The 13,213-nt window shown below is 45.2% G+C and overlaps 1 protein-coding gene across 2 annotated transcripts in view; it reads right to left on the bottom strand.

Moving 5' to 3' along the window:
• KCNK10 (potassium two pore domain channel subfamily K member 10) overlaps window positions 1-13,213 on the bottom strand; it is a 75,872-nt gene that overhangs the window by 17,319 nt on the left and 45,340 nt on the right. For both annotated transcript variants that reach the window (XM_079988917.1, XM_079988916.1), the window contains one exon: window positions 2,160-2,320. In XM_079988917.1, the coding sequence (XP_079845043.1) occupies window positions 2,160-2,320 (161 nt within the window). The remainder of the gene's footprint in view (window positions 1-2,159; window positions 2,321-13,213) is intronic.

Below are 13,213 nucleotides of genomic sequence, written 5' to 3'. Positions count from 1 at the left end.
TACCCTTTCAACCCGGAAAGTCCAACTTGGGTTGCATAAGAAAAATCACTCAAAGAAAAGCAGTTTTAACTCCTCACTCCTAAGAAGAGCCTTGAGAGACCATGTTTCCTAGTGGTTCAACATCCTTTATAATGAGATGAGCATGGGGGAACATAGCTTGGATGCCCTCCACCATGAGTCCCCTTCCAAACCTGCAATCCTGTATCTGTGAGGGTAGAATGTATAAGGGGAAGCTCACAGAACCAGTTCCTTTGTCAAGGCAATGGCTTTGTCTGGCTACTTACAGTAAGTGCCTTGATATAGCCTATCCGAAGAAGCTGCCCTGTGCCATAGAAACAAATGGGTGGGCCTTCCCTCACTTAGCTGCTACACGGAACAAGAGTGGTTTTTTGTTTTTGTTTTTGCTGTGTGTGTGTGTGTGTGTGTGTGTGCGCGTGTGCGCGTGTGCGTGCGTGCGTGCAGATATATGTCTTGCTCTCTGCTGGATTTCAGGGCTTCCCTGGAAACCAAATGGGGAAGCAAGATCCATTGGAGTGTTGATGCTACGAGTCCCTCCATTTAATGCTGAGGTTGTATATGTGTGTCAATAAAACCATATACAGTCGTACCTTGGATCCCGAATGCCTTGGTACTCGGACATTTTGGCTCCCGAACACTGCAAACCCAGAAGTGAGTGTTCCAGTTTGTGAACGCTCTTTGGAAGCTGAACGTCCAAGAGGGCTTACGGGGCTTCCTGCAGCCAATCAGAACCTGTGCTTTGGTTTCCAAACATGTTGGAAGTCGAACGGACTTCCGAAACGGATTCCGTTCAACTTCCAAGGTGCAACTGTATCTTAAAGACACCACAGTCAACACTGACCAAAATTGGGTAAGCACAGGAACCCTGGAGTCTCTCACTACTCGGAGACTCGTGTGGTGCATAGCAATAATCTTGCACCAGATCCCAGGTGCCACTCAGGATTAAAGCAAACATTGTCTCTCAATTTTTTGTTCATGTGACTGTTAAGAAACAATCATTTGCTGCATCCAGACATTTTGTCATATGTTGTTTTGTAAATATCGAGGCCACAATCCTATACATGCCTAACTGGGAGTAAGTCCCACTGAACTCATTGGGGTTTATTTCCAAGTTGACATTATGGGGATGAGTTGTTAGAACGTCACATTTTGTTGTGTGTATGGTTATTTTTAACAGTCAATGGCCTAGTTTGCACATGATGCAAAGCTATGGTTTGTTTAACAAACCACAAGTTAATGAGAACCATGCATTTTTCTACAGGCAACCAAATCATGCCTTGTTTCTCCAAAGTTTTGTTTCTCTACCAATTGTTCTATCCTCATATCTTTGTAGTTTGGTGAGCATCTGGGGTGGGATAGTCACACAACCCACAATTAAAGAAGAGCACAAGTTTGCACATACACACCAAGCCATAGTTAAAACAAACCAAGGCTTATAAGCCAAAAACAAACCATGTCTTCAGAGCTTGGTTTCTTGGTAGCATACAAGTCACTGGACAGGGTTTGAAGTATCAAACACGCCATAGTTCAATACACTGTATTTGAATAAACCATGGCTTAGCATTACGTGCAAACCTGGTCAATGTAAGGGTAGCTCATTATGTATGTTATGTAAGTCACTCATTAAAGCATGTACTTGTTTGCTTTCATGAGGTTTTTTTCCCCATGTAAGGTGGGCTTCTTCTTTTTTAAACAACCAAGCAGTATATCAGATTTGTTAAATAAATAAAATGAAATTAATATAACACCAGTATTGGATCTTTCTACAGGTTTTATACCCAGGGATCTATTTTATACAAGTTTTATATCAAGGGATTTTTCAATATTAGAAAATATCTAACCAGATATTTTCACAGGGCCACCAGTTCTGATATGACCACTGTATCTATTTTCTCTTCTAGTCTACAAGCACTCCAAATTCATTCATATTCTGATATATATATCAGTGATTATGAAGATGAATGAATTTGGAGAGGTATAAAAAACCCATCTCCCCCAAAATTTAAGGCATATTTATGATGCAAGACGTGTTTTTAATACGTAACTCTCACTGTGTCTTACCACCCAAAATCTTCTAGCCATGTGTATGACCTGTCATTAGGGTTCAAGACTAAAAAGAGATAAAGCCATTTCAATCTTACTCGAAAAACCTTTTCCACTCGTGCGATGCTCTTTCCAAATATAGTCCCAAGCTGGTCACCAATGCCAGCTAGCAGAAAGCCAAAGAGTGGAATCCCAAAGATGGCATACAAAATACAGAAAATTTTTCCACCTTCTGTGCTTGGGGCAATGTTTCCATACCCTGTTGAGAGAGAGAAAGAGAGAAAATCACCATCATCTCTCAGATCAGTATCTGAAGAGTCATTGAGTAAATGAAAAAGGGAGAGATGCCACATAACAATGAAGGTATACAATGAAAGAGGAATTTCCCATTTCCATTGCCCCACATCTGCTCATGAGGTTATATCCAGTTATATTGCACATGTGGAATGAGTTCCTCAAATGCAACAGAACCTCCCCTCCCTCTCTTCAAACCATGCACCCCCAAATCTGCTCTAGGAATTTCTCCAAGCCTCTGGAGCACGTTTGTTGGTGGTGCATGAGCTGCAAAGGCGGAAGAACCTCTGTTGCGTTCACAAAAATCATTCTGCACATGCAGTGATTTACTTGGAGTTTTTAGTATCTCACTTGCTTTGTGTTACCAGAAAGAGAATAAAAATGGGGTGTGGAGAGCATTGCATTCACCTTGCCTTAATTTATACACCCTGTGGGGCTGAACTTCCAGCATTATGTACATCTGCACAAGTGTTCAACTTGATGTGAATCCCATAAACAAAACAACTTGTTAGCACTCTATTTCTTTTGTTGCCATTGTTAACTTTATTGAAAAGCTTTTTCGAACCTATTCAACACGTACAACATATCAAAATACTGAACGAAAACAAAAGGAGTGGTGGTTGAGTCCTCACTGACAAAGTACAACTGAGATACAGATAATAATAATAATAATAATAATAATAATAATAATAATAATAATAATATATTATTTGTACCCCGCCCATCTGGCTGGGTTTCCCCAGCCACTCTGGGCGGCTTCCAACAAAGATGAAAAATGCACTAAAATGTCACATATTAAAAACTTCCCTGAACAGGGCTGCCTTCAGATGTCTTCTGAATGCCAGGTAGTTGTTTATCGCTTTGACATCTGATGGGAGGGCGTTCCACAGGGCAGGCGCCACGACCGAGAAGGCCCTCTGCCTGGTTCCCTGTAACTTGGCCTCTCGCAGTGAGGGAACCGCCAGAAGGCCCTCGGAGCTGGACCTCAGTGTCCGGGCAGAACGATGGGGGAGGAGACGCTCCTTCAGATATACTGGACCGAGGCCGTTTAGGGCTTTAAAGGTCAGCACCAACACTTTGAATTGTGCTCGGAAACGTACTGGGAGCCAATGTAGGTATTATATGGTCTCAGCGGCTGCTCCCAGTCACCAGTCTAGCTGCCACATTCTGGATTAGTTGTAGTTTCCGGGTCACCTTCAAAGGTAGCATTGCAGTAGTCCAAGTACCTTCAAAGGTAACATAGAGCGCATTGCAGTAGTCCAAGCGGGAGATAACCAGAGCATGCACCACTCTGGCAAGACAGTCTGCAGGCAGATAAGGTCTCAGCCTACATACCAGATGGAGCTGGTAAACAGCTGCCCTGGATACAGATTTGACCTGTGCCTCCATGGACAGCTGTGAGTCCAAAATGACTCCCAGGCTGCGTACCTGGTCCTTCAGGGGCACAGTTACCCCATTCAGGACCAGGGAATCCTCCACACCTGCCCACCTCCTGTCCCCCAAAACAGTACTTCTGTCTTGTCAGGATTCAACCTCAATCTCTTAGCCGCCATCCATCCTCCAACCGCCTCCAGACGCTCACACAGGACCTTCACCGCCTTCACTGGTTCTGATTTAAAAGAGAGGTAGAGCTGGGTATCATCCGCATACTGATGAACACCCAGCCCAAACCTCCTGATGATCTCTCCCAGTGGCTGCATGTAAATGTTGAAAAGCATGGGGGAGAGGACAGAACCCTGAGGCACCCCACAAGTGAGAGCCCAGGGGTCTGAACACTCATCCCCCACCACCACTTTCTGAACACGGCCCAGGAGGAAGGAGGGGAACCACTGTATGACAGTGCCCCCAGCTCCCAGCCCCTCAAGACGGTCCAGAAGGATGTTATGGTTGATGGTATCAAATGCCGCTGAGAGATCCAGCAGAACTAGGAAACAGCTCTCACCTTTGTCCCTAGCCCGCCGGAGATCATCAACCAGTGCGACCAAGGCAGTTTCAGTCCCATGATGAGGCCTGAATCCCGACTGGAAGGGATCCAAATGGTCCGCTTCTTCCAGGCATGCCTGGAGTTGTTCAGCAACCACTCGCTCAGTCACCTTGCCCAAGAATGGAAAATTTGAGACTAGGCGATAATTGGCCATCGTGGCCGCATCTAAAGATGGTTTTTTAAGAAGTGGTTTAATAACCGCCTCTTTCAGCGGGTCTGGGAAGGCTCCCTCATGGAGGGAAGCATTCACCACCCCACGAAGCCCATCGCCCAGTCCTTCCCGGCTAGCTTTTATAAGCCAGGATGGGCAAGGATCCAGGTGGTTGGCTTCACTCGTCCAAGCAGCCTGTCCACATCCTCGGAGGTAACAGATTGGAATTGACCCTACTCAACTTGACTAGACAGGACTCTAGCACTCTCCCGCCCTGGCCCTGCTCCCATGGTGGAGTATACTTCTTCCCGAATCTGAGCGATTTTATCTGCAAAAAACTTTGCGAAATCATTGCAGGAGATCATGTGGCCCGTACTGGGCCCCGATGTCGCAGGTGGTTCCGCTAAATTGTGAACCACCTGAAAAAGTCTCCTGCTGCTGTTTTCTGCAGATGCAATAGAGGCGGCGAAGAAAGTCTTCTTCGCCGTCGCTATCGCCACTTGGTAGGCTCGACATTGAGCTCTAACCTGTGTCCGGTCAGATTCGGAATGAGTTATCCACCACCGGCGCTCTAGCCGTCTCAACGATTGTTTCATTGCCCTCAGATCCATGGAAAACCACGGGGCTGTCCGGGCTCCATGCAATCGGAGAGGGCGCTTCGGAGCCAAACAGTCAATAGCCCTGGTTAACTCCACATTCCAGCGGGCCACCAGGGAATCGGCTGAAAGGCCATCAACATGGGATAAAGCATCCCCTACCACTCTCTGGAAACCATTTGGATCCATTAAGTGGCGGGGGCGGACCATCCGAATCGGTCCCACCTCCCTGCAGAGGGGATGGGTCGCAGAGAAGTCCAGTTGCACCAGGAAGTGATCTGACCATGGCACTTCTTTCGTTTCGCTTTTACTTAGTGTCAGATCACCAACATCCATAGAGGTAAACACCAGGTCCAAGGCATGTCCGCGGCTATGGGTTGGGCCAGACTTATTCAGGGACAGCCCCATGGAGGCCATGCTTTCCACGAAGTCCCGAGTGGCCCCTTGTAAGGTCGTGTCGGCATGGATGTTAAAATCCCCTAGGACAACCAAGCTAGGTGTCTCCAGGAGAACATCCGCCACAACCTGAAGCAGCTCGGGCAGGGAATCCTTGGTGCAGCGGGGAGGTCGGTACACCAAAAGGAATCCTGTACTGCCCCTATTGCCCAACTTCCAGAACATGCACTCGGAAAACTGCGTCTTCCCAACAGGATGCCTGGTGCAAACTAATGACTTCCTAAAAATCACTGCAACCTCCCCTCCCTGCCCACATGACCTGGGTTGCTGTGCGTAAGAGAAACCTGGTGGACAAGCGGCGGCAAAGACAGGCCCATCTGCTTCATCCAACCAAGTCTCTGTTACACACGCCAGGTCAAGTCCTCCATCCATGATCAAGTTATGGATGGCAGTGGTCTTATGAATCATTGACCTGGCATTGCACAGCAGCACCTTCAGGTCATGTGGGTATCCCTTGCTGATTCTAGTTCTTGGCAGTCAGATACTGGCATCTGATGTTGATGATCATGTGGAGATTGTTCCAGCGTATTTTAAAGATGTCTGGGTGGTATTCAACAAAGTTTTACTCACAGCAGAAATTGAAATTAATGGATCTAGCTTAGTCATGTTAATTAATTACAATGGATTCTACTTCAATAAATGCAACCTTATGTTAGCAACTCCTCAAAAGGAATAATGTCACTGGAACATCACAAGAAGAGCCTGATGGATCACATCAATGGCCCATCGAATCCAGCATCCTGTTCTGACAGTAGCTAACCAGGGACTCAGTTATACAGCTGCAAATGAAATGTTTTAGGCAGGCATAGGCAAACTCAGTCCTCCAGATGTTTTGAGACTACAATTCCCATCATCCCTGACCACTGGTCCTGTTAGCTAGGGATGATGGGAGTTGTAGTCCCAAAACATCTAGAGGGCTGAGTTTGCCTATGCCTGGTTTTAGGTGTGTCTTAAGTGCAATATACAATGTGACACTAGATGGCAATGGTGAGCATTATGGAAAATTTGATGTACAGTATTTTTAAAAATGCTTTTCAGAACAGTTTTTATATGTGTGTAGATTCCACCCAAATGCTTGTGGAAGACCCACAAACAGGATTTGAGCAAAAGAGCATTCTCCCCTCGTGTGGTTTCCAGCATCTGAAATTCAGATGTATTACTGCCTCCAACTATGGAGTCAGGACATAGCCATCATGCTAAGTAGCAGGATGACACAATGCTGTCTTGCCATAAAATAAAAGTGAAGTGATACCCGATTACTGATTATCTGACTGCCTTTTCACACACTGCACACAAAAAACCCACTAGTCACCAAGTGTACTCAACAGGGAGCCACAGCTAGTCCAAATTCTCTTATTGCCTGCCTACAATACACATTTTCAAACACAAATTTCTCAGGTTCAAACTTCCTATTTTTAGTTGTACTCTTTTTAATAATAATAATATAATAAAACCAACCCAGAAATAATTTTGCAGCCATTACCAATTGAACCTTTAACCATTCCCTGGGTAAGAAGAAATTGTAGCAAATTCTTTTTGAATGAGAGTAATGGAAATGAATACGAAGGGCTCCCAACTGATTTCTGCACAGAGATAGAAGCGGACCGTTGACACACATAAAAGGAACCTTACCGTTGTTCCTTTCTCTTCCTCACTGAACTGCACATCCGCTGAAGCCCTTTTAGCAGCTATTAGCACTTTGCTCAAAGTGCATTATCCTCACCTGAATGACACTGAAGTGTGTGGTAGTGCAGCATTTTGTGATTGTTTGAACTGTAAACATGCTGAAACATCCCTTTACTTAACCCACATGTAAAGAAATCTCTGGTTAAATGAATGGGAGAAGCAGCATGGTTCACTCACAGGCCTTGGACATACTGCAGTATTGGGTATGTTGACCCTGACTTGCAAACCTCTCTGATCTCATCTGAGGTTACATTGGGTTTGTGCCCACCAAAAGGAACTGCACAATACCCAAAAGCAAGAGCCCTGTTCCAAACATGAGGTGCTTATTCACAGGTACTTATTTACTTGATTTAATCCAGGCCTTTTCCCCAAAGGCAACCAGGAAAGCAAACAACAAAAGATGAAGATTTTTTAAAGCAATCAAATGTATTCACAGCGGGGGGAATCAAGGTGGCCAGGAATTAGGAACAGAGGAATCTACCTTCTATTGAGTTAGAAGGTAAAAGAAGGTAAAGGAACCCTGGACGGTTAAGTCCAGTCAAAGGTGACTATGGGGTTGCGGCGTTCATCTCGCTTTCAGGCCAAGGGAGCCGGTGTTTGTCCACAGACATTTTTCCAGGTCATGTGGCCAGCATGACTAAGCCACTTTTGCTGCAACAGGACACCATGACAGAAGCCAGAGCAGATGGAAATGCTGTTTACCTTCCTGCAGCAGCGGTACCTATTTAGCTACTTGAACTGATGTGCTTTCAGACTGCTAGGTTGGCAGGAGCTGGGAAAGAACACCAGGAGCTCACCCCATCGTTTGGATTCAAACCGCTGACCTTCTGATCAGCAAGCCCAAGAGGCTCAGTGGTTTAGACCACAGCACCACCCATGTCCCTATTACCTTTACATATTGAGTTAGACCACTGGTCCACCTAGCTCAGTGCCATCTACACTGACTGGCGATGGCTCTCTTGTGCTTCATAGAGGATACAATCCCAGCTAGAAGCAGCTTTCCAGCTGGAGCTGAGCCAATGTGGTAGCTTCCTGGTAGGTAGCGCAAATGCACCAGCGGGGTGCAATCCAGCAAAGTGCAATCCAGCATTCCTGCAGATGTAGAGGCACCGTGCCAACCTCCTGACTTCCCTACCCTCTCCCTTCCTGTAAGCAACAGCTACCTGTGCCAGGAAACCAGCACAGCAGTTCCTTCCTACCGTCAAGCCACTTCTTCCTTTCTCAGCCCTATGTAAAGATGCCAGGGACTGAATATGGGACTTACTGCATGCTCTACCACTCAACTGTGGTCCTTCCCCAATTGCTGGCTGAAAGGACTCCAGCCTCTCAAGTTAATCACGGTCCTCATTCACTGGCACTGGAAATCTCTGGCACTTAGGTACTTGGAAATCTCTGGCACTTAGGTACTTGGAAATCTGCCTGATTAGGGTGAGTGGGGGAGCTCATTTCTAAGAGACAACGTCCCTTTCTGCTGGTTCAAGCACAGCTACCCCGACTGAGGAAACATGTAAGGATAGCATCTATGTGCCAATGAATGGGGGATCCAGGCAAGAGCCTGGAGCCCTCCCAGCCAGCAGATCTAATTTGAGATGTGAACTGCAATGTCTATTCAGACATCACACAAAACACACAGGACAAACATTTCCTCAACCAAGCCAAAATACAGTTCTGATTGATAATGCCCACCAGGAACTGGTGCAATCAAAGGGCGCTATTGCCAGGATCTAGCCACAGGAGCAAGGTTGTGTGAACCCATCTATATATTGTGCTCATCTCTATAAGACGTACTTTGGGATAGCAGGCCACTGCCTGGTCCTCCATTTAAATGGGATTCACAGCAGCTCGGGAGTTAATTGCCCTGAAAACCTACAGACCCCGCCATTTCCACCATTTCTTCATGGAACTGAGTTCCTAATGAAACCTATCATTTGATTAATCTGAAACGTGTTTTTGTCAGCACGGCAGGATACAAGACTTTTGCTAAAGGAAAGCCAAAGGAAAGCCATGCTTTGTCATGCTACTGCATACAGCCTTTGCAAATTGACTCCTGATGGGAGTGTGACTCAACAAGGTAATCACATTTTCAGGCTGGAGTTCTGAATTACGTCCGGTCTTTATCTCATATTATACCTAGTGAAATGTCCAGTTCTTACACACACCCCTCTCCCCACATTTCCCAGTTTATATGAATTATTATTAAGAATGTCAGAGATTATCTGACATTCTTACACACACCCACACCCTTTTTAAAGCACTTATTTTCATGCATTCTCCAGGGACTTTGATTTTCAAGATTAAAGCAACATCAGTCCTGCCATGATAGAAACAACTGCAGGTTTTAAACTTGCCTATTGTCTCACAGATAACTCGTGGAGTTTTTTTCTTGTGCAAATTAATTGAAACAATGAATTTAGTAGTACAAAACTCACATATACATGTACAAAAGTCATATATACATACATTAGTAACGGATATGTCCTCCGCTATCTTTAAGCAGCATTTGAACACGGTTTGGCATGGAGTCTACTAGTTTCGAACAGTCACTGTTGTTTTTCGGATCCCTGTACCACACTTGAATCAGTGCCTGAATGAGCTTCTCCATAGTCGTACAGTCTACAGCACGGAGGCGACTTTTGCGTGCAGCCCACAAATTCTCAATGCGATTTATGTCTGGGGAATTCCCTGGCCAATCAAGTGACTGTATTTGCTGCTCTGTCATGAATTTCTTCAACACTTTTGATGTGTGACAGGGGACTAGGTCCTGCTGCAATATCCCAGTACTGTCAGGATACCTCTTTTCCAGCTCTGGAATAACTCTCTTTCGTAGAACTTCAATATATTGTGGTGGGCGCATCATTCCTTCTATTGGCTGCAGGCTTCTGACACCATAATGATCAACTGACTTTTCATGTTTGTTTTGAGTACAAGATTATGAATAATACACAAAACATGCTTTGTTTCAGTTAATTTGCACAAGGGTGTATTTAATTTCCAATCTCTTGTTTACAACGAAGGCCAAGGAAGATGTGATGCGATTTACACAATCAATACTACACAAATGGTGGGCAAGTTTTAAGTAAACTGAAGGTATGGGCATTCTGATCTGCATCAGGAACCTGGAATGTGGGGAGGGGACTTTAATCATTTGCCATTTGCATCCCACTGCAGTCCTCGGACTCACCTACATTCGTAAAGCTAAAGCGCTTTATATGCGTTATAATGCTGCGACACCAGATGACGCTGTGGAGTCCCGTTTTTTGCCAATGGGATTTCCCTGTATGAAGTTTACAACAATCACTTTATATATATATTCTAGTTACTCATAGATGTAGACAATCTAATCCAACAGACGTTCATTGATATCAATGTACTGCCACTTAGACAGACTTCATTGCTCCATTATCTGTTGTGCTGGGCTTCCTCAACTCACCCCTTTTCATTGAAACAAGAGGCAGAAATGAAAAGTATAGTTACAGCACCAAAGTTCAGACCATTTTACTGCCTACTCCATTAAAATCCATTTCATTTCAGCGGTTTGCAGCCTGGCAATAAAAATGCACTTTCACATTGGAAACATGCAGCCATGTACAGAGATCAGACCAAGAATGAATTATTCAGACCCAGAAACAAGCAAAACAAAGGATAAGCTTTTTAGATTAGATCTGTCATGCACCCTGCAAAAGACTGTAGGATCCCTCTGTCCCTCCATCACTCTCTCCTCTCTCACACACACACTTCTTAAATGGATTAGCGCCAGCATTTCCCTTCAACACTACATCTGAAAGGATACTACATCATGGCGTAGTAGTAGCAGAGAGGCACTTGGGGGCAAAATGAGCCAATGATTGCTTTGATGTCTTCAGAAGTTTTCTATCCAGGAAGCACAGCCCTAACTTTGAATAGGTGCTGCCCTCAGTGATGTCAGTAACCATCACAACAACATCAAATTCCCTAGATTCTCTCTGATTGGATTGAACTGGATCACCCATGTGAGTAAAACAGGAAAGAGAAAGCAGCCCTAACAAGGGGTGGAGGGGTGGACTCTGGCAGAATATCAGCAGCTAGGAGAAATAATATGACTAGAACAGGGCCTGATCCATCAGGGCTCCTCTTATGTCCTTATCAGAGTAGAAACCTGATCATGTAGCATCCCAGCTCCTCAGAAGGTCTGTATGCATAGAGATCTTCTTGCATAGGCTTCCCCTTGTTGGGAATGTTGCATGACTATACACAGCAAGATCAGCCATGCAGCTCTTCGCCCAGTTAATAGGTGGACCCTATCCTCACATATAATGCTGCAGTACATTTGCATATTGATCCAGAAGCTGAGCTTCCTATGAACTTGATCTCTTATCATTTCAATATTACATTTTGAAATGTTAAAGACCACCTCATAACCCAGAGCCAAAACAGAGAGCGCCATCTGCGTTAACATCAGTAGCACTGATGTTACATGTTTAGGGATGCTTTTAATGTTTGATGTATCACAGTATTTTAATATTCTTTTGGAAGCCGCCCAGAGTGGCTGGGGAGGCCCAGCCAGATGGGCGGGGTATAAATAATAAATTATTATTATTATTATTATTATTATTATTATTATTATTATTATTGCACAATTGTAAGATGACAAGAGTTTGGATTATGATCTATGCTATTATTTTCTGTTTGTTCTCTCTCACTCTTGTGTTGAAGTCATTGTTAAGTTCAGAATGCAGGTTGAAGTTTCAGCCCCTGGAGAAATCCACTCTGCTCATCCTCCCAAGAGCCAAGAACCTGCATTTGGAACTCTGGTTTTAAATCTCTGCAGCTACCTACAATTCAATAAACATATACCTACAGATGTGTGAATTGTTAACTCAAACCTTGGCTTAGCTGTCATCCTGTGCTGACCTAGGAAGCCCAGGACAGGAGAAAAGCAGGTGCAAGCTCCTTGCCAGGAAGAAGAAGAAGAAGAGTTTGGATTTGATATCCCGCCTTTCACTCCCTTTAAGGAGTCTCAAAGCAGCTAACAATCTCCATTCCCTTCCTCCCCCACAACAAACACTCTGTGAGGTGAGTGAGGCTGAGAGACTTCAGAAAAGTGTGACTAGCCCAAGGTCACCCAGGAGCTGCATGTGGAGCAGCGGAGACGCAAACCCGGTTCACCAGATTACGAGTCCACCGCTCTTAACCACTACACCACACTGGCTCTCAAGTAGCTAGTACATTCTCTTGGATGTGCAAACCAAGACATGGTTAGGGAGATTCCAATAATAAGATCGGAGGGGGGAAGAGCAGCTCTTTAGGACCCCAAGGGGTTCCTATTGCCATGTGTCCAAACAACTCCCTTATCAATCACAGCTTTGCCTTCACTCATTAGCTAAAATACTGACAGCCAAGAGTAGCCAGCAAGCTCACATCACATAAATTGCTTAGAAAGCTACCTCCACATATTGCTTCATAGCTTTCTTTCTAGGAGGACCAGACTTCTGCTTTAAAAAAGAAAAAACCTAAGTATCGGGGTGCTTGCCTAGGGGGCACCAATGAAGACCTTTGTGGGTGCCATGGTGCCCAGGGGCACTGGATTGTGTGTGTCTCTCTCTCTGTGTGTGTGTGTATGTGTGTGTGTGTGTGGTCTGTGAGCAGAATCAAGACAGAAAGACAGCTTGTGGTGAGGCTGTGCTGCCTGCCCCTATTTTCCATGCAGAAACTGATCAGGATTGTTTGCCTACATGATAAAAAAGGTAAAGGGACCCTGACCATTAGGTCCAGTCATGGCTGATTCTGGGGTTGCGGCACTCATCTCACTTTATTGGCCGAGGGAGCCGGCATACAGCTACCGGGTCATGTGGCCAGCATGACTAAGCCGCTTCTGGCGAGCCAGAGCAGTGCGCGAAAACGCCGTTTACCTTCCCGCCGGAGCAGTACCTATTTATCTACTTGCACTTTGACGTGCTTCCAAACTGCTAGGTGGGCAGGAGCAGGGACCGAGCAACGGGAGCTCAC

This window comes from Podarcis cretensis (genome assembly GCF_951804945.1).
Source record: "Podarcis cretensis genome assembly, chromosome: 1".
In the NCBI taxonomy this organism is placed as follows: domain Eukaryota; kingdom Metazoa; phylum Chordata; class Lepidosauria; order Squamata; family Lacertidae; genus Podarcis; species Podarcis cretensis.
Note: the sequence above shows the minus strand (reverse complement) of the source record. Positions and strands in the feature narration are given on the sequence as shown.